Genomic DNA, 24231 nt, shown 5'->3' with positions numbered 1-24231 from the left:
CAAGCGTGATCCAATCACGACGCGTATAAATTGATCGTTTTATCAAAGCAAATTAACTGCTCAAAACCGTTGTAAATATCCACCACGAATCAATTATTCTATTTGTTGTACCTTTTCTACCTTTATTCCATTTCGTTCATTAACGCGAATACACCAATTTATATCTCCAAACGAATGACGTCTCTCGAAAACAGTATTTTCGAAATTGTGCTAATTACAAATCCGCTAACAATTATCCTAATAACGAAATATGCAAAAATGGAGAGGATATTTTGCAACTGGGTAAAGTTCCAACGAAGATATTGTTCTGTGGTGTAATCTTTATCATAAAAATACTTGATTGATACTTCATTTTTAATCGGCGAAAATTTCATGAAAATTAATTTCTACGTACGAAGACAGGCGAAAGATCATTTTGAAAATTCCGCGACGACAATTCCTGATGAAACTCCGAAATACCGAGGTTTCAAGAGGCGCAGGCAAATTAGTTTTTAAATGGAAAGCTACGGTAGAAAACGAGGGAACATTAGCGATCGAGTTCATAATTCTTTCCAATATTTTCACGTTAAACTTTTAATAAGAAAAACGTCAGGACTTGCGAAACGACTCGCAAACAATGCAGATTTAAATTACTTTCAAAGAAATAGTCGCGAATACACGCAAAATGCAACGAAACGTTTCGCAAACCAGTAACTCTGATGATCACCACCGCGATGTAATACCGAACAAATTAAATTCTACCTGCCCTCTCGTCTTAGCCTAACCAAATACTCGACACGTTTCTCCCCCGCGATCGGAATACGCCATACACAAAGATAGAGCACGCGAGTCGTATGTTACCGTGTAAATGGCTGCTGCGACATGCAAGTAGAAAGAAAAGGCTGCGTAGAGGTGCCTTGTGTCCTTATTTAATCAGGCACGCACACTGACGTTGCTCGTTGACTGCGGATTTTTATGCAAATCCGTATTTTCGAGAACATAATTAAAAATGGTACAGACGCGACAGAGAAATTGCTTTACCCACCAAGTACGTAGTGTCGTGGATACATGAAAATCCGCAATCTGCTAGTTATCAGACAAGGACACGAGAGACAGAGACCTCCGTGCTCTTTTCCTATCGCTGTGCCGCTTTTTCATCTCTCTGGCGCGCACTCCATCTCGATATCTCTACGGAATACACACTGTTGTTTCGCGCAAATAAAACGAGCGCCGCCTGTAATCTAAAATCTAACGCGTGTAATTTAAAATGCGTAGGTGGATATCGTCGGGCTTGTAGACGGGGCGGGTTCGGCGAAGACAGGAAGAAGAAAAGACCGGAAGGCTGGATCACCTCCGTGGAATGTCTTCAGGCGCCAAGCGGCTGGTGCAGTCGCTTCGCGGCCGCAGCGGGGGTGGCAGGGGCAGCGGCGGTGGCCGCGGGGATGGCGGCGGAGGGGAAGGCAGCGGCGGCGGTGGCGGCGGAGCGAGCACCAGCGCGACCAGATTGTGCCATTACGATAGCGGTCACGAGCTCGACGAGATCTCGGTGGTTGGTGCCGCCATCAGGGGCAGCGAGGGCCTTCCCACCCCCACGACCCCCTGTCATTGCGGCGGCCTCAAGTATGGCAGCGGGCAAACGCTTTACAGCATCGCAGGTTTGGTGCCCCCTGCGCCCGCTGCACCTGCGCATGGAGCCCAGTCAGGTAAGTAGTATCGCTAGTATCCTATCGTTGCTGTGGCTCGTACAGACACGTTCGGTGATTTAGTAAATTGTCCTGTATGAACGTTAACATTTAATCGAGTGGTTTAGTAAAATGTTCAGTAATTTAGTCGAGTAGTGGGCGATTTAGTAATCCACTAATCACATCTGTAACTCGACTGTGTACTAATTCCTCACACTTTCGACGTAGATACTAAACCATCCTACGTATAAGTGACACTGGTAGTTACTCGACTAAATTACTTCTGTCTGTACTTCTGCGAGCCTTTATTTGGTTGTTTCAGCGTATTGTAATTTACCAGTTAAACGGAGAATTGGCCATTGTCTTGAAAATAATATCTATTTTGCTTGTTCGTAGCTCGCCCATATTTTGACGTGTCGTGTCATCCATCTTAGCTGAAGTTAATCTGTTTGGTTTTATTAAACTTTTATATCATACTATGCAGTTGATGTTACAGAAACGGCAGGTTTAGATAAAAGCTGCACTAGAACAAAATACTTGCCCGATACTTATTCCACGTAACACGTGTACAAATCTCAGGTGTATTTTACTATTCCCAAGCTTTATTCCTACGTGTATATCGAATAATTTGAATTTTCTTTTAGAATGGTAATAAATGCGCGTAACTTGCTTTTCCAGCTCTTAAAACAAAAGAGACTGTGGAAAGAGCGGACAGACGGTCCTTTCCAATTTTTATCCAGACCGGGATTTCCATAAGCAAGTGGATCATATCGTATCAAATTCTTTTGACAATGTTGTGCTTCACAAGGAACGCTCGCGTTACAGGATGTTTTAAATCGCTTTTCTCGTTCTGTAGGATATAATCGTACCTTCGTATATCAAATTTATCCGACGGTCCTCGAAATATTTTCAAACCGATTCTCGCGTAGTTGTATGTAATTTACAGTCGATGACAAGTTATTATATATCATTGATGATATATCGAATTAGTTGCTTCTTATACAGCTTCTTCGTTCGTGCAGCAATCGTTCTCAGGAAACACATACAAAGTTGTATATCGTATGAACTTCTTCTCGCCATGCTACTTCCTTCGTCACGTGTTTTATGCGACCAGTTCCCACGTTAATCTTTCATCGAGTAAACACGATTCCTAAGTACTTCGATTCCGTTCTTGAATCGACTGAAAGAAAAATTGAAGATCGTGTCAGTAGCTCCGATAACGTAAAATTTTTCTCCAACAAATATTTGTTCTCGTTCTATTTAATTTTTAATCGAACGTACATTTGTAATTTTAAAACACAGTGTTTCGATGGCGTATTTAAATTTCTCTCGGTAGCAATTAGCTTCTCAATTACCTGTTCAAATTTCACCGACTCGTGATACAGTTTTAAGTCTGGAATTTCTCCGCGGAACTGTATTTTATTTCGTCATAATTTTTCCTTTCGCATTTCCGAGTACCAATATTTAATAGACTTGTTCGTAGAACGACTAATGTATCGATTAATCGTAATTACTCGTTAACATCCATAACGTTTGTGCACATCCTCACTTTTAATTTTCTCCAAGACTTTGGTAAATAGTATTGGATTTTATCAGATAAATACGACGAACGTGAATGAAAGGCGCAAGATATGCAACTATGTAAAATAAATATTTACCGGCCTAAAGTCTTCTATAAATAAAATCAATCTCGTTACATCTTGATATCATGTAAAAATATACATTTGCATAAATATCTTCGCCGTTTATGAGCAAACTCTTGAATTACACACTTACAAATTTCTCCTTAATCTCGATAAATTTGTTTCACTCGCAACCGTATTAATAAACTTGCCATTAATGTGGTTTGTGATAATATTGTATCAGTCAGTGTAAACAAAATTTGATAATTCTCAATGTAATTTCCGCTGCAATATCTGATTTTATCGTACGTGTCAGCCACTCCACGTATGGCAATAATATCGATGTATACAAACGGTATAGAATAACAGAGGGGTCCATCGCTGTTAATAAATTGTGCATTAACGCCGTGAAAAGACATTTTGATAACATTGATAACATTGTACACGTATTTAACTTTAATTAACTATTTAATGGATCGAAAGTTTGATTAACTGCTTTAACGGTACCTGATTATCTACGCTTTTGTATTCTTTAACTTCGCTCTTAACTCACACTCTTAAACTATCGGGGGAAAAAATGAAGTTACGGTAAAGTTCAAAGCATCTCGGAGCTTCGGTCGAACGAGACTCGGATAACCAAGACACTCCGCTATACAAGGGGAAAAAGCTAAACGATAGCGAGGAAACGTAGAATATTTGCATTTGTGAAACGGTTGTCACTCTTCCGTAACAAACAGTATTCTAAAATCGTGCAGCTATAGCTACGAGAAAGAACGAATTTGCTCCATTGCTCGCTAACAGTTAAATTTTCAAATACCTGGTCCCTTTGAACGCGTATCCAAGCTTGTGAAATAGATATATCCGCTTCTCGCTAAAAGGCAGTTCGCGATTCGCAAATTACTGGTCCGTAAGTTTCCAGAAATTTTTCTGCCTCTGCGTTTCCATAGAGAAACTTTCTTGTTGAACAATTCCCGTGAAAAAAGGTATGCGCCATCGTACGGTTGCACGTGCATGTCGCACATGCTCGTGACTTTCTCTGTACCGCGTTACGCGTAACGGTATAAAAGGTAGGGGTTTATTTCGATTCCCTGTCCCGTAGATTTCCATTTTTTCTGACGAATAATTCATGCAGCAGAGCCATCCTTGCCAACGATACTCTCAGTTCTTTTAATCCCCGACAAGTGCTTTATTGCGATCTTCTACACTGGATACGAATAGTATTTCTTAATTTTATTATTATTATTTATCGCTGTACATTACTTCAGTCGTTTAATTATTCCTTTTACGATACATGCTCGTTAATTAGGTATATTAGGTGTACTAGTTTCATATCATTCGGTAATACGTACGTACATAGTGTCGTGCATAGTACAGGAATAATTTGCGGGACAATTATGTAATTTAAGTAATTAATCGAACATACGGTACATCGTTTCTTTATGTTACGACATTCTGCACGGAAAATATTAGGTCAACGGAAACATTTGCCTCTCCCTATTATGCAAAGAAATTTTATTTGTTCGTAACGATAAACCACAGTACCGGTAACTAATTCATTAAAAAAATTCACTAAAAAAACCGAGGTAAAAGTTAACGATACCTGGAAATATATACTCGTCTCTCCGATAAAACGAAACGTTCTTTAAGCAATATATTGGAAGGGGTAAACATCGTGAATTCTCATTTAGAAAGGTTCACGACCGAAATTGGAAACTTTTGAAGCGCCTCTTTTGGGCGGATCTCGACCACTTCTATTACATCTCCGTTACAAAGGATGGCTAAAGTATGCAAGTGGGAAGTAGATGTGTTCAGTTAGGACGTGTCCGTCGGTCGAAGAATCTCGAGGAACGTGGCGATAACACTTCCGCAGAGTTCGCTGCCGTACTTGTGAGACTTTTAAAGGCTGACACTTTGAAGAGTGAGCAAGAAAGTTCGTACAGGTACCTAAGTGTTCTGTCGGAAGACACTCTGTACGAAGACATCCTCGGTGCAGTGGATGTGCATGTTGGAGAGAGAAACTCGATTTCCGAACAGATAGCTTCATTTAAGATATAAGTACCTTATCTAAGTTTTCGAGAAATCTATTTTTATCCGCACGTAACGACAGTCTTCTATTTGCGCGGATATTAATTTAATAAGATCGTGTACCGATTTGATGAAACTGTATGTTGTATATTATATTTACATCCGTCTCATAATTTACTTGTACGTTCTAACGCACGTCAGGTGCATAAACATCCGCGTTTTACGTAAAAGGTTTCGGTAATTTTTCACGTCGCTGTGTTTCATTTTCCCTTGCAAAAGCCTCCACTCGTCGAAACGTTTAACTGTGACGCTTAGTTCCTAATAAGCTTAAAACAGGACGCGCAAGAAGAGTCAGCATTTTGGCGAGGAAGTTCGAGCTAACGGCACCTAGCGTCCTATGAGCACACAGAAGTCCTGACTTTGCTAAGTATCCTGGATCCCTGTACGCCTGGACACACTCAGGCGAAAGCTGTCTTGGCTGGCTAAAACGTTTTCGTGCACGAGCCTGGAAGAACTCTGACCAAGTTTTCGGATTAAGCTTAGAAAGCACAAGGAAAACTCGGCGCATTGTGCCACTAGAAGCGAATCTCCGTTACGTAGTCAGATAACCATAGTGTCTAGTCTTACCAAAAGTGGTATTTCCTTCTTTTCCATCTCTTCCATACTCTAATTTAGTATCTTTAGTTGAGACGTTAGCTGTAGGATCGCTTCAAACGTCACAGAGATATATCTACTCACTTCCCTTAATTTATTCTCCATCTTTCCCTGCCAATCGACTACCCTCCCCTCGTTGCTTCCACGCAATACTCCATCCGTAGTACAATTTTCATTTTCTACCGTTATTTCTCCTTAATTTTTCCCTCGTAACTGTTCTCTAACTCGTGCTTTAACGTACGCCTGCCACTGTTACGTAACGCTCACCTGCGTACACAATCCTCCGACCAATACCTGTTAAGACTCACTAAATTGCCACATCTTGTTCTAGCAATTATCTTGTCACTTTCCTCTCCCTTGCTTGCCTCGAGCCTCGTATTCCACCAAACTGCCCTCGCCCTTCGCTCTCACAGTCTCTTCTTCCCAGTAAAATATCGAAGAGGTGTAATTCTTTCTACCAACGTCCTGCTAATATCCATTCCTTTCCATAAACTCGGATCTATCTTCACGGATACTCCATTTTTTCCTCCTTTATTGCGCCTTATTATTCCTCTTTTGTGCGCAGCCTTTTGTCTTTTAATATTAAAAGGAAGAAAAACGTCGAATGCGTAGCTGGCAAAGATCTCTATAGGAGATTTAATTTTTACGGCAGCAGCGCCTGCTTATGTCCAGGCATTTAGCGCGAGACCAGTGCATTCATGAGCAGCTATCAGCGAAGGAAGCTGCAGTTTGCGTTGCTGAGTGTGCACGTATACATAATAAAAGCGCGGTAATGCCCCTGGCGAGGATCTCGCTAACACGTGCGATAAGAGGACGGCACTTTTCTCCGCAATTCGCCGCTAGATGCTATCCGCCAATTATTCGACTTGATTTATCCGCCATCGCGATATTCTAGGCCAGCGGTTTCACGCTGAACGCGGTACATCACTAGGCACCGTAGCCGCGGGTACATAAGGAGTTTTTGGCTCGTCGAAGGCTATCTTGTTTGTTCGGTTGTACGCTAGCGGGATAGGTATTTCTCCTGCCGTCGTTTAGTTTTTACGGACACACCGGAGGATCTTTGCTGCCGCGTTCGAACGTAGCGGCCGGAATTTTTTTGTAGACAGAAGATTGCGAAGGTTGGTAATAACCATCATCATCGTTAGAGAACGGTAACGACTGGAAAGTACCGAATGTACTTTTAACGAATACCAAACGTACACCTTATTGTGTAGGAGTAAGAAGTAGAACCGACACGATAAAATTATTTGGCAACAGAGGAAGACGGAGCGAATGGATTATTATAGCATTCATTATATCAATATCAATCGATCGAAGCATTAAAATCCTCCCAATTATTCACTCGCAAGATTCTCTCTTCTTTTTTAACCATCTGACAATTTACAGTTCGTCCGATACACAAACGTTAGGTAAATTTTTTATATACTCTCCCATTGGATAGTGTTTGAATTCAGGCAAGCTAATCTGTTTTTAAGACGTTGAATCGCTAGCATGCGTGTCGCGTAACTCGCTCGAGATACTTGTTCCAAACAGGCTACAGTACATAACTCGTATGCATAATTAATAATTTGCACGTTTGGATACTTCCTAAAGGACGAAACTCGTTTGGCAAATGTCCTATATCGAATAAATGAATTAGGATACAGCAATAAAGCTATCGCGTAACTTGAAATGTTCAGGTTTCACAATTCACGTTCTTAACGGCTTACCCGCTGAATTATAAAGCATATTTGTCTTATTATTTATGCAACGGATCGCGTACATAGCTTGGGCACAGGTCGACGTTGACGTAATTGATAAATCATCGATGAATCCACACAGAATACTTGCGGCAATGCGCAAGTATCCTGTCCATCTTAATAGCCTACGAGACTGCCAGGATGGTAATTAGGCCGCTAGGGAATTAGGTCTAAGAACCAGCAGACATTGCAACCCTTGATTGCGCGTCGCATCGGGAATTCATTAGATACGTGTCAATTGTTATTAACATTTTAACATACTGCCACTGCTACTGTCATGGGAATGGTAATCTGCTGGAATCGAATTTATTTCAGCCCGATGGCTCAGGAGGAAATTGGACTTGCGTCCAAGACTGCACGTGGCAATCAAAGATGTATAAAAGGCGATTTCTATCCATTTTACGTCTTTCTAAACAGTCACCTTCACAAAAATACGGATTTGTACAAGCATCCACGGTCTATGGATATTTTTACGGCCTTAGGATATTCGCGTACATTAAATCTCGCGTGCATTTGTTTCGAACCACTCTGTCCCTCACAGCGGCAGAATTTTGAAGAATTTGGAAATTGCTCGCTCGAGGAGTTGCAAGAGAACTTGGTAGAGCCAGGCGTCATTGTTTCTTAATTACCAACAACAAGTCGAATAAGTTCGTTGTGTAAACGCGGTTGAATGGAAGCGTGACGTTTGGCCGTGCTGGCAAAACCCGGACGTGAAATTTTAAGGGAGTAATTAAACGAAGGTACGCTTGCAGGCATTGCTGCAAAGTTGCCAAATAATTTGCAAATTCGCGCGTTAGCACTCTCGCCGGCGGCCAAAATGGAAAACCGTGGCAAACTTGCCGCCATTTCTGTTCCACCGACTATGCTCACCGGTGTGTCCCTGTACTGTTCCTCTTACTGTTGTTACTCGAAACGAATTACGTATTTTTCTTCAGCATCGATATCTTTCAATCTCGCCAAGTTTGCGATACGAAATGAACTGGTTATCGATTGACGTTTCTCGAAAAATGTTTGACATAGAATTTATCGTATTCGATGGGCCTGATCATTTTTTGATACTAACCCGTTTATACCGAAAAAACCATTAGGTTAGCAGATATTTTAATTTTTATCCGTGGAATTTGCCCTTGTCTAACGTTTCAACTAACGGCTGTCGAAGAAAAGCGCTGTCTTTTTTATCGGAGGAGAATGAAAGTTGATAAAGAATCTTCAATTTTCAATTAATACGAAGTTGGTTAGAAGAGCGTTAAAGAGCCGCGAAATATCGTGGCAACCGCACGTCTATTATCCTCTCATAATACTAAATACGCAAGATTAATTTTGCGCGCAGTAGCGTAGATTAACGTAATCTATTCACCAAGTTTATACGTGCAATTTACATACTGATACAACCGATTCTGCAAGTGAGTAATTAGATAGATTGCTTACGATGTTTATGCACCGCAAAAGTAATTTACATGTAATATAATTACGAAGATAACAGCGGGTAATGTTGTTAACAATTTGCTACGAGCTGCGCAGCTCTAGCGGCACCATACGCAATTGGTGGCAATGGTTAATGAGACGCGTAATCGCAAGAATTATCAAATTTTCTTTCTTCGCTCGTCTTAAAGTTGTAATTTTCTCTGTCACACGTGCATCTTGCAAGTTATCGACATATCGCGAATATTCGTGAAAAAATTCCTATTTTCACCAATATAATTTAAAAAGAACGGAATAGAATAAAAAAAGGACTTAAAACAGCACGAAGAACCGCATGGAATGTGTCTCTTGTGGGTCTTGTATACTTTGACAAGTCTCGAAAGGCTAGGGTTTAGAGCGTAGTCGATATTTGACAAACATTTTCGATGATTGATCCAGACGATATCATTGACGTAAAATATTAGAGAAGATCTACGAGATTCGAGATATCAGAAATGCATTTACGCGAATGACTTGCAAGACTCGCAGGATCTACAAGACTTTCAAGACTTTCGAAAGTTTCAGGCTATCGAGTCTTACAAAAGACTTTCAGCAGTTTCGGGGCATCGAGTTTGCAAAACATTGGAGACTTTCAGTTTAAGGTGGCAAGTCTTGCGAGACTTTCGAGACTTTTCGAATTTCCAAAACCTTCAGGTGTTTATCGCGTTCCAAGTGATCGGAATTCCGACAATTTCGAGAAGCGTGGAATCGTTTCGAAATTGAGAATCGAATGCGCCCAACACTGTTCGTAGTTCTCAAATGGCTCGTCCTCTTCAACATTTACGCGTGGAACAAGGAGATACGGCGCGAAATGTGCAGGCAAACGATACGAGTCAGATAGCGTGTAATGGACGCTCAGGCTGCTAATGATCTTGTCACCGAATCATCCAGGCCCCCGTTGCTATTAACGATACACGAAGAGATGAGAAATCGTGGACGTTAATGCGATTTCGCGACAGACGCGCATTAATTCTGCACAACAGCTACGCGCGTCCACGTCCACGTCCGCGTGCGCGTCCGCGTCTGTGCTCGATCGAAGCGATCCGCGGACGCAAACCGGACCAATTGAAATCGACAATCGGATAATCTGGCCTCGTTCATTCTCCATCCGTTTCTTGATGATTTTTTCGCGCGTTCGTTGCGCGCCCTGGATTTGCTATTCGGTCAATTCCAGTTGCGCTTGTTTCGATCGATTCCGAATTGAATCAGCGTGGCCCGCGTCGAATAGAGTGGAATCTACAGACGAAAATGAAATTGCGATTGTTTGCGATTTATCCATCCCATATTCTAATATGTCGTCGTAGTACCGTTGACGCTCTTTTCATAAATAGTTACTAAAAATACTATCAGCTGATTATTAATTGTTTGACAAAGTGCGACAAACGATTTGAAAATATCGAGATAAAGTTTCTGAAAGTCTCCGAACACCCGCCACTCGCAAGAACATTATTACTGCCATATTCTCTATTATATCTCGTATATATCGTACGATGTTCGCAAATAAAATTTTCCCGTATCTGCGAAAAGAAGAGAGATATCGAAACTGATGAAAATTATTGCCGCTGTACACGTTATTGTACTGCGTATAAATTTATCCGGCTGCGTGCGTATCTATAAAACACTTTTAATGGGATTGATAAAACATAATCGTATATCAGGAAAATTGTAAGCAATCACCTTGATATTCTGCGATATTCCATTTCCCGTGCAATCCGAAAGTGACATTTATCCATACAAATTCCATCGTCATTGAACTCAAAATTTGACAGTATTTCAGCATGCATAAGCGACGTCCATTAGTCTTGCCTCTCGTCATGCATGTATTTGATTAAACTTTTATTCATTTATCCAGCGAACATTTCCGCTAAATTCCACGTTGCTTTTTATTATCGAGATGTTGTCTCGTGTGTATCAACGAATCGATTAATCGTTCGACCTGTTCGGACATTCATTAGCTCGCCTAACTTGAAAATATGATTTTCGGAAGAATGTACTGTACAGAGCGAACCAGTGTAAAGTGTTAACAATCTGTTTTCAACGAAACTGTCGTGGATATCGTCGACTTGAAATTTGCACGCGTTAAATAGTTCAAAGTGGCTGACGATTCAGAGTACAGAAAGTTGTGGCGGTGAGTTTCCTAGGCGCGCAAAGGCTGCAATTCCCCGATTTCTTTTTCATGTAAACGCATCAGGTTGTCCCGAAACGTACCGACAACAAAATTCCTGCAGACGTGGATCCATCAGCGCTTTTTTTAATCCTTCTTTTTCTACATTCTTTCGACGTTGGCGGTTCGGTCAAAATACTACGACAGGAATAATAAAGACAGATCGGAGCACTCGAAACGGGTCGGTCTTCGTTTTTTGATTTTATTAAGTGCGTCTCTACTCGCACAAACGAACACTTAACGCGTCTAGTTTTACTCGTGTCCGGCGATTCCGATCCAATCAAACTCGAGCGAAATTCGACGAAATGAAATATTAGTTGGCGTTCCTACTCGATAACAACCGACACACACGGAAAATTTTAACTAGACAGAAATTGGAATCGGACGCGAACCAACTGCACCAACGACGCGTATTTCGACCTGTGGACGCTTGTTTCTTGCGCGTATAAAAAACAAAAAAAAATGTTGACGACGAGCGAAATAGAATAAAAAGATACCATTGCACCACGCTACTCTTCGCCGTACGAATTTGCATAAATATCCGCGCTGTTCGCGTTATAAAGGACCTCTGGTTGGCAATTTTCGAAAGGACGAGCCGCTCATTCTCTCTCCATTTCCCTTCTTCTATAGTCTGGTCGTTCTAAAATAGCTTTCTCGCCGCGGCTGCTATTGATATCACGCTAGTGTCATGTTAGATAGAAGGAGATCAATACTTTCGTACTCCGAACGCCTTCAGGAGTTGAAGGCGACCGTGAAGATTCCTTTGTAATAACCGCACAGCCTTTAACGAACGGCGATGTGCGTTATCATCAAGCTCTACTTCCTCCGCTTTCCTCATGCAGGACTGATTGACTTCCTATAGGATCGACGCTGTTTGCAATTGAGGCAATTGAGGCAATTAGAGGCGACGCGACCTAACCGCTGTCAGATATTGTTCCATCTGACTCATCCGTTACGACACGAACGTTGGTATCGCACCGAGAAATTTCTAATCGAAGGAAATTAATGGCCCGCTGTATCCGAAATATCCGCGAAATTTACGCTCGCGGATATTTCGTTTCGTCCGACTCTTTTTCCCTTCTTATCTACCTCTTCTCTTGGTTCGTTCGCTACTACGATGTCGACTAATTGTCAGTTGTCAAACTGAGGAAAATTGTAGTAATTGAGATTGACCGACTGTCTTATTTGTCTTCTTATCTTGTAGTTTCTATAGATCTTTTTAACAAAGCTCCCATTTTTATGGGCAGAAAATCTTGACAAAGTTTGGCTGCTAAAGCCTGAACCATTCATCCTTCTCGCGGAGAACACGATCGAGAGGTTACATTTTGCCGGAATTCTCACTGTGACAACTGGCTCGAACGCTAAATCGCTTGGTTCCGTGGCGGTGTAGTCGCTGGTTACATTGACGTTTTTCGTCTCACCTTCGTCATGCGGCTGGCCCGTAACTTTAGCGGCGAAAATAAAACCACGACGCGATCCATTCGCTTGTCGATTGCACTCTGGTACGACAAGTACCACGAACAAAACCGCTGGATTCTTCATAAATTGTACTGGCTTCGCGCCACGTGGTAGTCGATAAAATCCGCCCTACATGAATTTAGTGTGTTGCCTTGATTTGTTCGGTTTCGTACATGGAAAACCGCGCATTATATCGGCTCGCCGCTATCGTATCTCACATCCAAAACGATCAATGTGCTACGTTTTCACAGAAGGGAACTGCCCCTAACAAAGTTATCCATTTATCGTGTTGACGTGTTCCTCTTAACGTAAGATCTTCTCCGTTTCTGTCGCTTCTCTGGCCGGCATCGTGCACTAGCCAGTTAGCCGTGTCCGACGACTATACTCGTCATCGCTTGTCTCTTGTCGCACGTTTTAAGCACGTTACAGTTTCTCGATGCAACAGCGAGGTGGCAAAAGACGGCGATTATGAAACGTGCGAGATCGGCTTGAGCCGTTCGCCACGAGGAATCTCGTGGTAACTGGCGCGAGGCCAATGTTCTTTCGCGGTTCGGTCACGTTCGAATTTGAAATCGTTACAAAGCGAACCGCGCAGATTCATAAATCTATTTGCTATCCCCGTTGAAAGAGCCGGAGACGGAGCCGCCAGTGTTTTAGCGTGGTTTCGACACGACGGTTTCTCTTCGTTAATTTCGCTAGCGCAAACAATCGTCGATGAAGAATACAGTTGCCGCTGTAGCTACATCGTCTGTGAGATTTCACGGTGCCTAGGTTGGCACTGTCGAGTTGTCAACGAGTTATTCACTCGCTCCGTCAGCATGATTTTCGTCCGCTTGCCTGACTCGCTGTTTACGCTTGCTCCATTTGTATCGTAACGTAGTCGTTTCAAGCATAGCCGGCATTGTCGCGACAACGTTTCCTCTCAACCGGAATTTAGACCGCGTGCCGTCACTCCGTCCTTTTAAATCGCTATTACGCAAATTTTTATCCGCCCCGAGCTCCGACACAAAAGTAGAATTAAAGATATATAACGTTAAACAAGCCAGGAAAATTCTCACTCGATGTTGTAGAACTACGCAAACTCCAACGTACCGGAAATAGGCGAAGGATATGGACGATTTTATCGTCTTGTTACACCAAATTCGGCGGAGTCTTGAGCATCGTTAAACAGAGCTGTGTTAAAGAATAGAATAGCGAGAGTCGTCGAAACAGACGATGAATTTGAATGAACAGCGTTGCTATTTTCAGCGATGCCAAAAGCGCGATAAAAACCGTAATCGGAGAGAAATTATACAGCGTTTTTTTTTTTTTATTGTCAAGTGGCTTTTTTCATTGGTTCACTCGTCGATACGCGACGCCCTCGTGGATTTCAATCAGACTGTTTTTGATCATTTCGTTGGAAACGAAGTTTGATCTTGCGTGGTATTTTAATTTTTTCAAGGTCATTGAGATTCGATCGTTTCTAATATTTCTCGCGCCACAGCAAGCTGATTAAAAACAGATCTCGTCAAAGTCCAGGAGCGCGCCGCGCATCGACAAATTCACCTTTTCGTTCGGATTTAAGAAAAATCAGTCGAGTTTAATACCGCGATATCGCATGGACGTTTCGTTGTTTTATTTTGTCACGTTCTTAATACCACGAACTTAGAACCGCGATGTCTGATACATCGTCGCGATTTTATTTCGGCGACAGAGACCACTGTTGTGAGCTTTTCAGACAGCTCGGCCGCGTACTTCTTGCTTTCCGGTAACAGATGTAGCATCTCGAACTTACAAGAATATCAAACACCGGGTGACAAAGTTGCGCGAGTTAATTCTCCCGGAATGGAGCGCACGCAACGGCCCTCGATTGTATATTATTCCCGCTGTCTGATACGGCCCTGATTTATGCAGGTCGTACACGAAATTGGGGAAATGGTCCGTGTCACGCGTACGCTCACAGTTGGCCAAGAAAGTCCAGGATAGGAAAGATTAAACTTTGGTGTTACGTAAGTGGCAAGAACCACAGGCATTTCTGAAGTTGCCGCATATGAATCGTGTAACTTTGAAACTGGAAATTTCGCGTCTTAGGAATTGCTCGACCCGGCTAATTTTCCAACAGATCCCCGACGAAATCGCAGGTGCTGTAAAATCAGCGCGCAACTCGAACCAACAACGCGGTCGAGAGGCGCGCTTGCCACGAGACGCATAAAGCTCCATTCACACCGCGGCGATCGCGGTACGTCGAATCAGGGAACAGTCAGCAGATTTTCGCTCGACCCGACTCGACTCGACTCGACTCGACTCGACTCGATCGATGACTCGTCAACGGAGAGCGGTCGTTCTCGTTGGACTACGCCAGTGGGAATCGAGCTTTACGATCGCCCACGTACCGATCCACGTACCGGTGGCAAACGCGAACGATTCGAGTCCAGGAAGCTGCCGAGCGAATATGTAAATCGCGTTCTCCGCAGCTACACACCGACGGAGGGACGTTTTACAAGGATTTTGGGTGCAGTTTGGAGCTCGGATAGCGTCCCGACGAGACACAGCTCGTTCTTCGATAAAGAGGCACGCGTTCAGCCGCCACAAAAGCCCGAGTTAATAGCCCGCGTTTCACGAGCTTTATTTGGCTTACGCTTTCAATGGACCAGCCGTATTGTCGCCGATCAGCCCTGAAAGCTACCTCGCGCGGTTAATCAATCCGTTAAAGCGAAATGTTCTTCGTAAACGAGGAAGAGTTTGATACGCGGAACACTCGGATGGATTACGCGTTATAACTGCAGATGGATAATGACAATTGTCTGAGTCGAAGTTACAGGTACAATTAGTAGCATTCGTGGGATAGATATGACAGATCTTAGGATAATGGTTCGCAGACGAGCGCTTTATAATTGCCGACTGACCTACTTTGCCTAATTTTCGCGTTGATCGCGCGGCGATTCTCATTCGCGATCGTAAGACACGTTCATCTGCAGATTGTTTCAGACCACGACTCGTGCACTTTACGTAGAAAATATGCCGCGACTTTACCTTCTTTTGAAAAGCCTTTGAAATTCGAAAGCAGATTCGATAATCGGCTGGAGATTGTTCTACGAACGGGCAAGGAAATGGAAAGCGTAGGATAAAAGTCAATAATTTTTGGCCCCCTCTGGGCTGGATATATTGAAACTCCAGGGCAAATGTTTACTCGGTTATTTCGATTAAAGCTCATCATAGAACTGGAAAAAGGAGAACGAAAGACTCAGGTCGTTTAGTCCAACTTTAAGAAAGTAATTCTGGCTTAAAGCTTGTGCCGATATTAACCTGCCACGCTGCATATTTCCTGCTGTTCTTCTAAAGATCGTTGAATGGAAGTCGCGTCGTTCCATTGGCCAACGCGATAGCCGTCGATTCTCAGAGATTTGTAAGGATATCGGGTGAAATCTCGTTCGACCGGCTGGTCGGATCAAACGAGACGCGGGCATTGTGGATTAAGCGCTCGGAAACTAAAGAGTTTTTGATCCGCTTGATCCGCGGCATCACGGGAAGACCGGCGCGGAACGAAGCGCCGCTTCGTAAAGAAAACGGGAAAGTTGTGTAATCCAGTTGCACTTGCCGTGAGATGTTGCGAGCAGCTCGACAAAAGAGCTTCTTTGGAAATTGTTGGAACAGGCATCCAACAAAATCAGTCTGATCGCGTATTAAATCGTAGAAGAAACGAGAGGCAAATGGTTGAACGCGATCTTGCCAATATCAGATTTATATTTTCACTTCCATATTCTTATCGATTGCTTCTATTATATAGATGCATTTATTTGATATATTTACATACATGTTTATAATAATTTAAGAAATAGACAAATAATTCACCTTTTCTGTCTTTATCGCGCATAAATATATTTTATTTCGTAGTACGTCATCGTCCTATCTTCGTACGTGTTATCTTGCTCGTCGTTAACTCGTATATTTCTACGATCGATCTTCGAGTATTCTCATCGTGTATCATCTTATTCGTCGTCCTCTGACCACTTTTATATGTATCATACTATTGCCGTGGTCACGTGGATTTATACCGCCTAAGTTTCAGCAGTTCGATACATTGAAATTAATAGCACCTTATATATTTGCCAGGCAAAATTCCATCGAATAAATTAGCTCTCTGCACCAGCCGAAGCAAATTCATCAGTAACCAGCAAATTAACACTGCTGCGAAATACATTCGGCAATCTCGCGTGTTTATTCGAACAGTGACTTTATATTCTTTCCTGACGCCAATTTATTACCAAAATTTCTATCGTTTTCTACGAGAAAGCCAAGAATCGATGCCCAGAGATTTAAATAAAAGCTCGATTGTACGTCTCATACTATGATATCATACGATGTATTATACAGAAGCGTCTATAGATTTCATAGTTCAACTAAAACGGTAGCAAACAACCGATCCATCAGAATTTGAATTCGTATTACAAACACAATGTCCATGCTGAAATACGTAGGCACATATCTCGCACACCGTATATGGTTCTACTACGTTTAAAAACGTGTCAGCTCTCTAATCTTGAATATTTCGTAACTTTCAAACTAGTCGTCGTGCGAAGAGTAAGAAAAGGAAATAAAAAATGACAGGATATATTCCTCTTTTGTCTGCTCGACGATATTAGAAACCTGTTGTTAACATTTCTTGCTCCACCCTCTGCTGTAATATCGCACGACGTTCAACACACACTAGAAAGAATATTAAAATGTAAAACGATTATTCTCCGGATGCCGAACGAAAACACCAACTTGACGTTACCAAGAATACGGAAATAGATAAATTCGTCGAACTCGGTTTCCCTTTTTCATTCTCCAATTATTTATTTCTCTGTCTTAAACGAAATCGCCGAAGCTCGATGTTGCGAACGAAACAGTTCCGTAACATATTCCTCACCCGTAGATCCTTAACACGCATTCAAAGGCGCACAGCTCGAGCACATGGATCGCTATCGACAGTGACAAGCGGTCGTTTGAACGCGAGCACACGACACGCGCAACTCTTCTCGAAAGTTTCGCATCGGGACACGGAAAACTTTATTCAGCAGCGGCCAAGTATCGGCGAAACCGATTTGCACGCGCGAAAGCTTACCACCAACGTGGTGGTGGTGATGGTTTGCACGGACTATACATAGATGGGAGATATTTTAGCTTTATATAGGCTTCACTTAGCGATCTCGCAGAAATTGCTCAAAGCTCTCGTCGTCAAATAGACACCTGCTGCGTGTCAATTCGATTTAACGTTAACGAAGTGATGCCACGGGGCTGCATTAACACGGCGTCGAAGCGAGACGCGAACGAGCCAAGCCCTGTCGAACAGGAGGGCGTCTCGAGGATAGAAAATATGTAACGGCGACGTTTTAAGAAGAGAACAGATGGGCTCTGTCGGAAACTGTTTCCGAAAGAGCGTTAAAGCCAGATTTACCGCCGCCCCGTAGCGAACCTCGTTCCACACGCTTTTTATGGAGTCTCGCTTCGCCCTCCAAACAGAAATCTCCTCGGCGATTATCGCATGAAAAATGTACCAGTTATTAGCCGTACGCGCGAGTAACGAAACTTCTTCCTAAGCGTTAAAAAGTTGCCAATAAGGCGAGAATTCAGCGCAAACGCAAGAACAGCTTGCACAGCAGTCGCAGGTAACGCAGCGAATCGTTTGGAATCGCCTGCTCGAGATGGGCAAGCTTCGAAACGGAGGAAGGTGGGTGTCCTGCGAAATCGCCGCGCGATAACGTGAAACCACGCGTTGCTTCTGATACGAAAGACGTCGCAATGGGTCCCAGATGGGAAATTATGCATATTCAGTCGACGTTGCTCCGTCAGACTGTTACCGCTATCGAGATATAAACCGCCAATTACCGGAAGGACCGTAGAGGCGAATATAACGTCGCAGTTGGATTTTTGACTCTGTTTTGCAGCGTTTTACCGTGGTCCGTCCGTTCGACAGCGTTTCAGCCTAACCGGGTGAATTTTACGGAGAAAGTGTATAACGAAACGAGTCGAATGACAATATACTTAGCATAATGACGTAGAAGGTGAATTGTGAGCTAAATGTTAATATACATGTTAAAATTTGAATATCCTTTGGCGTACAGCGTTGGGAGGAGGTTGATTTTTCGTAGAAAAGCGGAAAACATTTTTTTCCGACGAGATTCGCAATCTCAATTTCTGAAGTGGGGTACCCGCTGAGCGTAATTTATTTTCGAGCACTTGAACAAAATCGGCCGTAAAGCTCGGACTTTTATTAAAAGCAATCAGGCTAAAAGCAATCGACTTGAGTTAGTCGGACAAATGTCCACGGCACTCGGGTTTCAATCGCTTTAGCGAATAATTAAATCCGATAGCACGAGAATTGTTAACGAACCGATGAATCTGAAATCTATCGAGCAACGTCATAATAACATGTGCACACGATGAAACGTAAAACGCGATTCGTATCTCTGCGTACTATTAAGCAGAGTGTGGCAAGAAATGTAAATTTCTTTTTTCAAACGCGCCAGTTATTTGAAACGCTGAATTATCTGCTCACATTCGACGTGTATCACAATATTTTTCCACATTTTCCATCGATGAACGAGCCTAACGCTTTAACGCGATGGTTTCCCTGCTGCTGCTTTATCATCGAATCTTGCCAACACCTCGCGAATCGAAAATCTATCTACGACCGGATCCGATACACGACGAAATTAATACGATACGACGACATACCGTAGATTAATAAATAATAGACAAATAATAAAAAAGGAACTTGAAAAAAATTAAACGTAACGCGACGTTATACCAAATCAAGACATATTAAAAAGACATCGGAGGAAGAGAACACATCTTCGATACGGTACGTCGCTTAATCTCTCGCGGAAGATTAATGGACCAGCCTAATCCTTTAACGCGGCCACGGTGTTACTCATTGGCCGGTCGTTTCGCCGTGGTAATGTAATCGCGGATCAAGCAGCTCTTTCTTCGTACGGATCCCCCGGCGAAAGGAACTCGAGCCTGGAGGATAGGAAACTAGCATAAAGGGCCCCGTAGCGCGATTAAACGCTTCCTATGAAATGTTAAACGGCTGGTCGCGCGTTCAATGGGATTGCGCGATCGTGTGCACGCGTGATTAACGCGAGCTTGCAACTTGCCTTAATCACCCGACCGATCGTCCGTAATTCTCCTATCCTTGTCCCGCTATCCACGATCGAGCGAGATGCTCGCTGATCGATTAACATCTCTATGGAAAACTTGGATTCCGCGTTGCTTTGTTCTGCCCTGCCTTTGTTCCGTTCGATCTCTGTCCGCGGGTATCGCGGCGATGACGAACCAACGACAGGGAAAATGATTGTTTCATGAAATAAACGCGCTTGATGAGGCTGCGAGCTTGAAACGGTTTTTGAGAATTTCATTTCTATAGATGTTTGCGTAACTTTGGGAAGAAAGGAAATCACGGCGATTGCGACTTCCGCGAGAAATGTTTGCCGAGGGGTGCAGAAATTTCGGCTCCGAGAGATTCCAGCGTGCCACCTCCTCCAAGCTTCTATTCTTCTCGTAGAAATTTGCAATTTTGGTCAGAAAGTTCTTACCGAGATGCAGAAAATTCCAATTCCGCGAAATTGTAGCGCGCCACGTACAACCTCCTCGCAGCTTGCATTCTCCCGATACGAATTTGCAATTTTGTCGAAGAGATTATCACCGAGAGCTGGAAATTTCATGCGACGTTGAACGTATATTTAAAAAAATAAAAAGATATTAAGAGCGTAAATGACTATGTTTGTGGATAGTACAGAAATGTATACATAATATATATATATATATGCGCATATTTGCATAGTGGAGAGAACGGATTTTAATTTTGGAACTTGTGAAACCACACGACCGAGGAATTCACGTGTCACGCGATGCAGCACGTGGAAAAACGTCAAAGCTGCGAAATCCGGTTGCGGGACACGCGTACAGACAGCCTGGGTACGTTATTAGTAAGAGAGGATATTATAATGATTTAATAACATTAGGAAATTTGCAGGCAATTGGAAAATAATGAAATTGTAAAAATCGACTGTAGTTTATGTTTATTAGGCTACATTCGTTTTAGATTCCTATCCTTCTTCTATTATTTAAGTTAATTAAAGATAGACGATGAATTTAAAATATCCTGGATGGAAAAGGAGAGAAGATCAACTACAAAAATTCGAGCCAATTATTATTACGATATTACTTTTTACTGCTTGTTATTTACTACCTGTTACTCACGTTAGCACGTGTTATTACAACGCAATATATCGATCTTTCGCGTCTCGATAACCTTCGTAAAAATATGCCAACCTCTTAGTTTCTTTCCATATAATTTTGTATTCCTTTATGCAAAATTTCTTCCGTACTTCATATATTTATTACCGCTTCCTCCATGTTATTATGCAGAGCGAACTGGATCCTACTGCATACACAAATAGGCAAATATTTAAATTGCGGCTATACATATTTCAGTCGTTGGTCGATGCATGAAAAAGTTCTTTCAGCAGAAATTTTTATTATCGAAGGGGAGTGGAACGAGAGGAGGGGGTGGGGGATCCCACGTCGAGAACAATACTTTCAGCGAGATTAATCTTTTTTTTTTTTTTTTGAAAAATTAAAAAAACGTAATTATTAAAATTATTTTATATTTTGTCAGAATAGAGAGAACGCGTTATTCTAATTAACCATTCGGCTCGATTCGTTTCATTGGCACTGGGAAAGATGACGAATATCTGAATTAATTATACAGCGTCCTGGAGATCGGGAAATAAAGATCGAACGAATACTGAAAATCGAGACGAACGTTGGAGCAGTATATTACTACTACAAATTCGATTAGTCCCCGTGTAGTGCTTCACGCATGATAGATGCTGGTTTATTACGAACTGACGAATCCATTCGTAGTTAGGCCGCGTAATTGTGCATTTTTCCGAAGATTAAATTACAGAAATGGAAACTTGCTTCGTGCACTGGATATCGCAATAAGCGCTATACCTTAAATATTCTGTATATTTTTGCATATCCTACGCGCTGTGTATTTTTGGAATCTTAAATTGCCCAAAAATGCATAAACATCCGCGGACGATGTAAACATCCTGCCTGTAGGAAACACTGCGAGTGCCACGAAACAAGTTTCCCAGCAGAAAGAGGGGAAACTTATGCATCAACGTGGTCGAAATTCATGAAGAAGAAGAAAAGCGTATCCGCAGAGAAGCCTGTGTGTGCTTCTTGTTAGTCGTGAAAGCCTTGTTGTTAGTCGCAAAGGAAACTCAGCGTTACGTTCATTTGAATAAATGGCATTCGTTTAAATAAACGAAAAGCAAAGAAACAATCGATTACCTTTACTGGCGCTTGTGCCTTTTTCTATAAAGGCGACGTTGAGACACCACTTTCTAATATTATCGATATCTATTTGGATAGGAAAATCGCGCCTCTATACCGTACATCTACGCCATATACCGTATACCAAACGATGTATACTATGCTATCTACCAATTTGCAATTTTTATACCAGACTATTTCCGTATATCGTACTCGGCATTCAGAGAATATTTTCCAGTAAGAAATTTCCAAATTTGTCCAAGTTTCGTTAGAATGTGCTCGTTAGAATCGGGAAAGTCGTCGATTATTTGGACACGCGTTTGGGGCCGGTCGCGTCATATCGATCGCCAGACGATTCTCCCCTAGACGATAGACGGAGAACCGTGTGTAAAGCCCCGTAAAGAGATAAATGAAAAGGGTTGGAGCGGAAGTGAGACGCGCGTCCGACGCTCGTCTCTCCCCTTCGGCCACTTCTCTGTCTCAAGAAGCGAAAACGAACGATACAACGAACCTGAAACTTCCGACATTGTTAATGGTTCGAGGTATCGTCGGTAACAGAGAATTTCATTAAAACGCCGAGTTTCTGAACGCGATCCAATTACTTTAGTCGCAGCTGCGCGAGCAGCCGTTTTGTCGCGCGCGTTCCATTCGATCTTCGACGAAGCTTCGAGTATTGGGTGTCAGCGTGTCTTTCGAGCAGCAGAATATATACGCTACGAGCAGTTTCAATCGCGTTACGCGACTCGCGCGTGTATTCGAACGATCGAGCCGCGTTACACGGAGTCCTGGCGAACTTGCAAACGACGAAAAATTAGTTGAACACAGCGCGGATGCCACGATGATGTGGTCTTCGCGTTGCGAAAAATCGCCGACCCATGGAACACAACTTTCACGGTACTGAGATACAACGTGGTTGTCTCGTTGATTCGCGTGTAGAATAATAAAAATCAATTGCTGCTGCGTTCTTCGGTAGCGTTTAGAAATGTTTATATAGAAAAATTATAATACTCGAACAACTTCGCGTGTAAAAATTGTTTGTACGAATCGGGAATTCATAGAAAAGATGTTGTTTACGCTTCGAATCAAACAACGTTCGTAAAGGATAAATGTAGCAGAGGATTTACTGCGAGAATGTTGTATTCTCGAAACGAAATTGCTCGGAATTAATGCCACTGTGATTGATAGTTGCGAAGGACGCCATTATACGTGTTTGCAGAAATCCGGTTAAAGGCGACGAAAGGGAAAAATTGAATGAGGGAAATCGTTCGAAAACACAGATGGAGAAAGTTTCGCGCGGCAAGTTTGGCACACGATCGTCGTGCGAGAAACTTTTCCATCCCTGCAGTTTGAAAAAGTTAGACAGGGTCAACGAGGTGTCGCGTATTTTGATACTCGGTTCATAATAGCGAAATATAGTGTTTGCCGGCGACGGTGGGAATTTCGAAACTAAGTTTTCGTTTCAACTGCGAAAAAATTTGCTAATTTCGCGACAAAGCTCACGCTCTTTGCCGCCCTTAACTTTCATCAAGTTTCGTCAAAGACCAAAGTTCGTCTTTTTTTCTGGCGGTTAAACTACTACTATACTATAAAAATACTACTTACTATAAAAATATAAAGGTCTATTAAATAAGAAACGCAAAATGACACGAGACGAGAGAAACCAGTTTCAATATTACCAACTGTTTATAGTTTGCAATTTCTACGATACGATAGAATTTTCAAAGTTCGCTCGCAGGATTCCGCCAGTAGAAAGTACAAAGTGCAAGAAACGTTCCTTTTTCTCCCCGTACCAACGACTAAAAAATTACAAATTTCTGGTTACGCGGTTGTCGCAGGAAACTAGCGGGAAACTGTGGAAAGACACGTTGGTAAACTCCACCTACGATTAACTTTCGTTCGCAGCAGAAGGAATGGGACAGTTAACGACCAGCGGTAGAATGTACGTAGAAAGTCGGCACGATCGAATAAACGTTGGAGTTTCGTGGTTGACAAGAAGACAGGGTAAAAAGGATGACGAAGGTGTCAGAGATCTGGATGCATGCGGTTATTCGAACGACTCGCAGCCGATGGAAAAGCCGGCGATCGACCTATGAATAATGTACGTACCACGACTGTGAACGACAATGACGAATTCGTAT

At 42.5% G+C, this 24231-nt stretch overlaps 1 protein-coding gene across 13 annotated transcripts in view; it reads left to right on the top strand.

Moving 5' to 3' along the window:
* Positions 1-24231, top strand: part of LOC117239191 (cyclic nucleotide-gated cation channel alpha-3-like) — a 220574-nt gene that overhangs the window by 45807 nt on the left and 150536 nt on the right. For 11 of the 13 annotated variants that reach the window (XR_004494380.1, XR_004494373.1, XR_004494372.1 and 8 more), the window contains one exon: positions 1255-1682. Coding sequence is in view for 2 of the 13 variants with exons in the window: in XM_033504592.1 (XP_033360483.1) it covers positions 1340-1682 (343 nt within the window). In the remaining 11 variants the exon portion in view is untranslated. Of the gene's footprint in view, positions 1-1254; positions 1683-24231 lie in introns of those variants that run through there. The other 2 variants (XR_004494379.1, XM_033504591.1) reach the window with 1 other exon arrangement.

The sequence above is a fragment of the Bombus vosnesenskii genome, unplaced genomic scaffold (genome assembly GCF_011952255.1).
Source record: "Bombus vosnesenskii isolate JDL3184/JDL3185 unplaced genomic scaffold, Bvos_JDL3184-5_v1.1 scf7180000013883, whole genome shotgun sequence".
NCBI classification, from domain to species: Eukaryota; Metazoa; Arthropoda; class Insecta; order Hymenoptera; family Apidae; genus Bombus; species Bombus vosnesenskii.
This window is presented reverse-complemented; position numbering and strand designations above follow the sequence as displayed.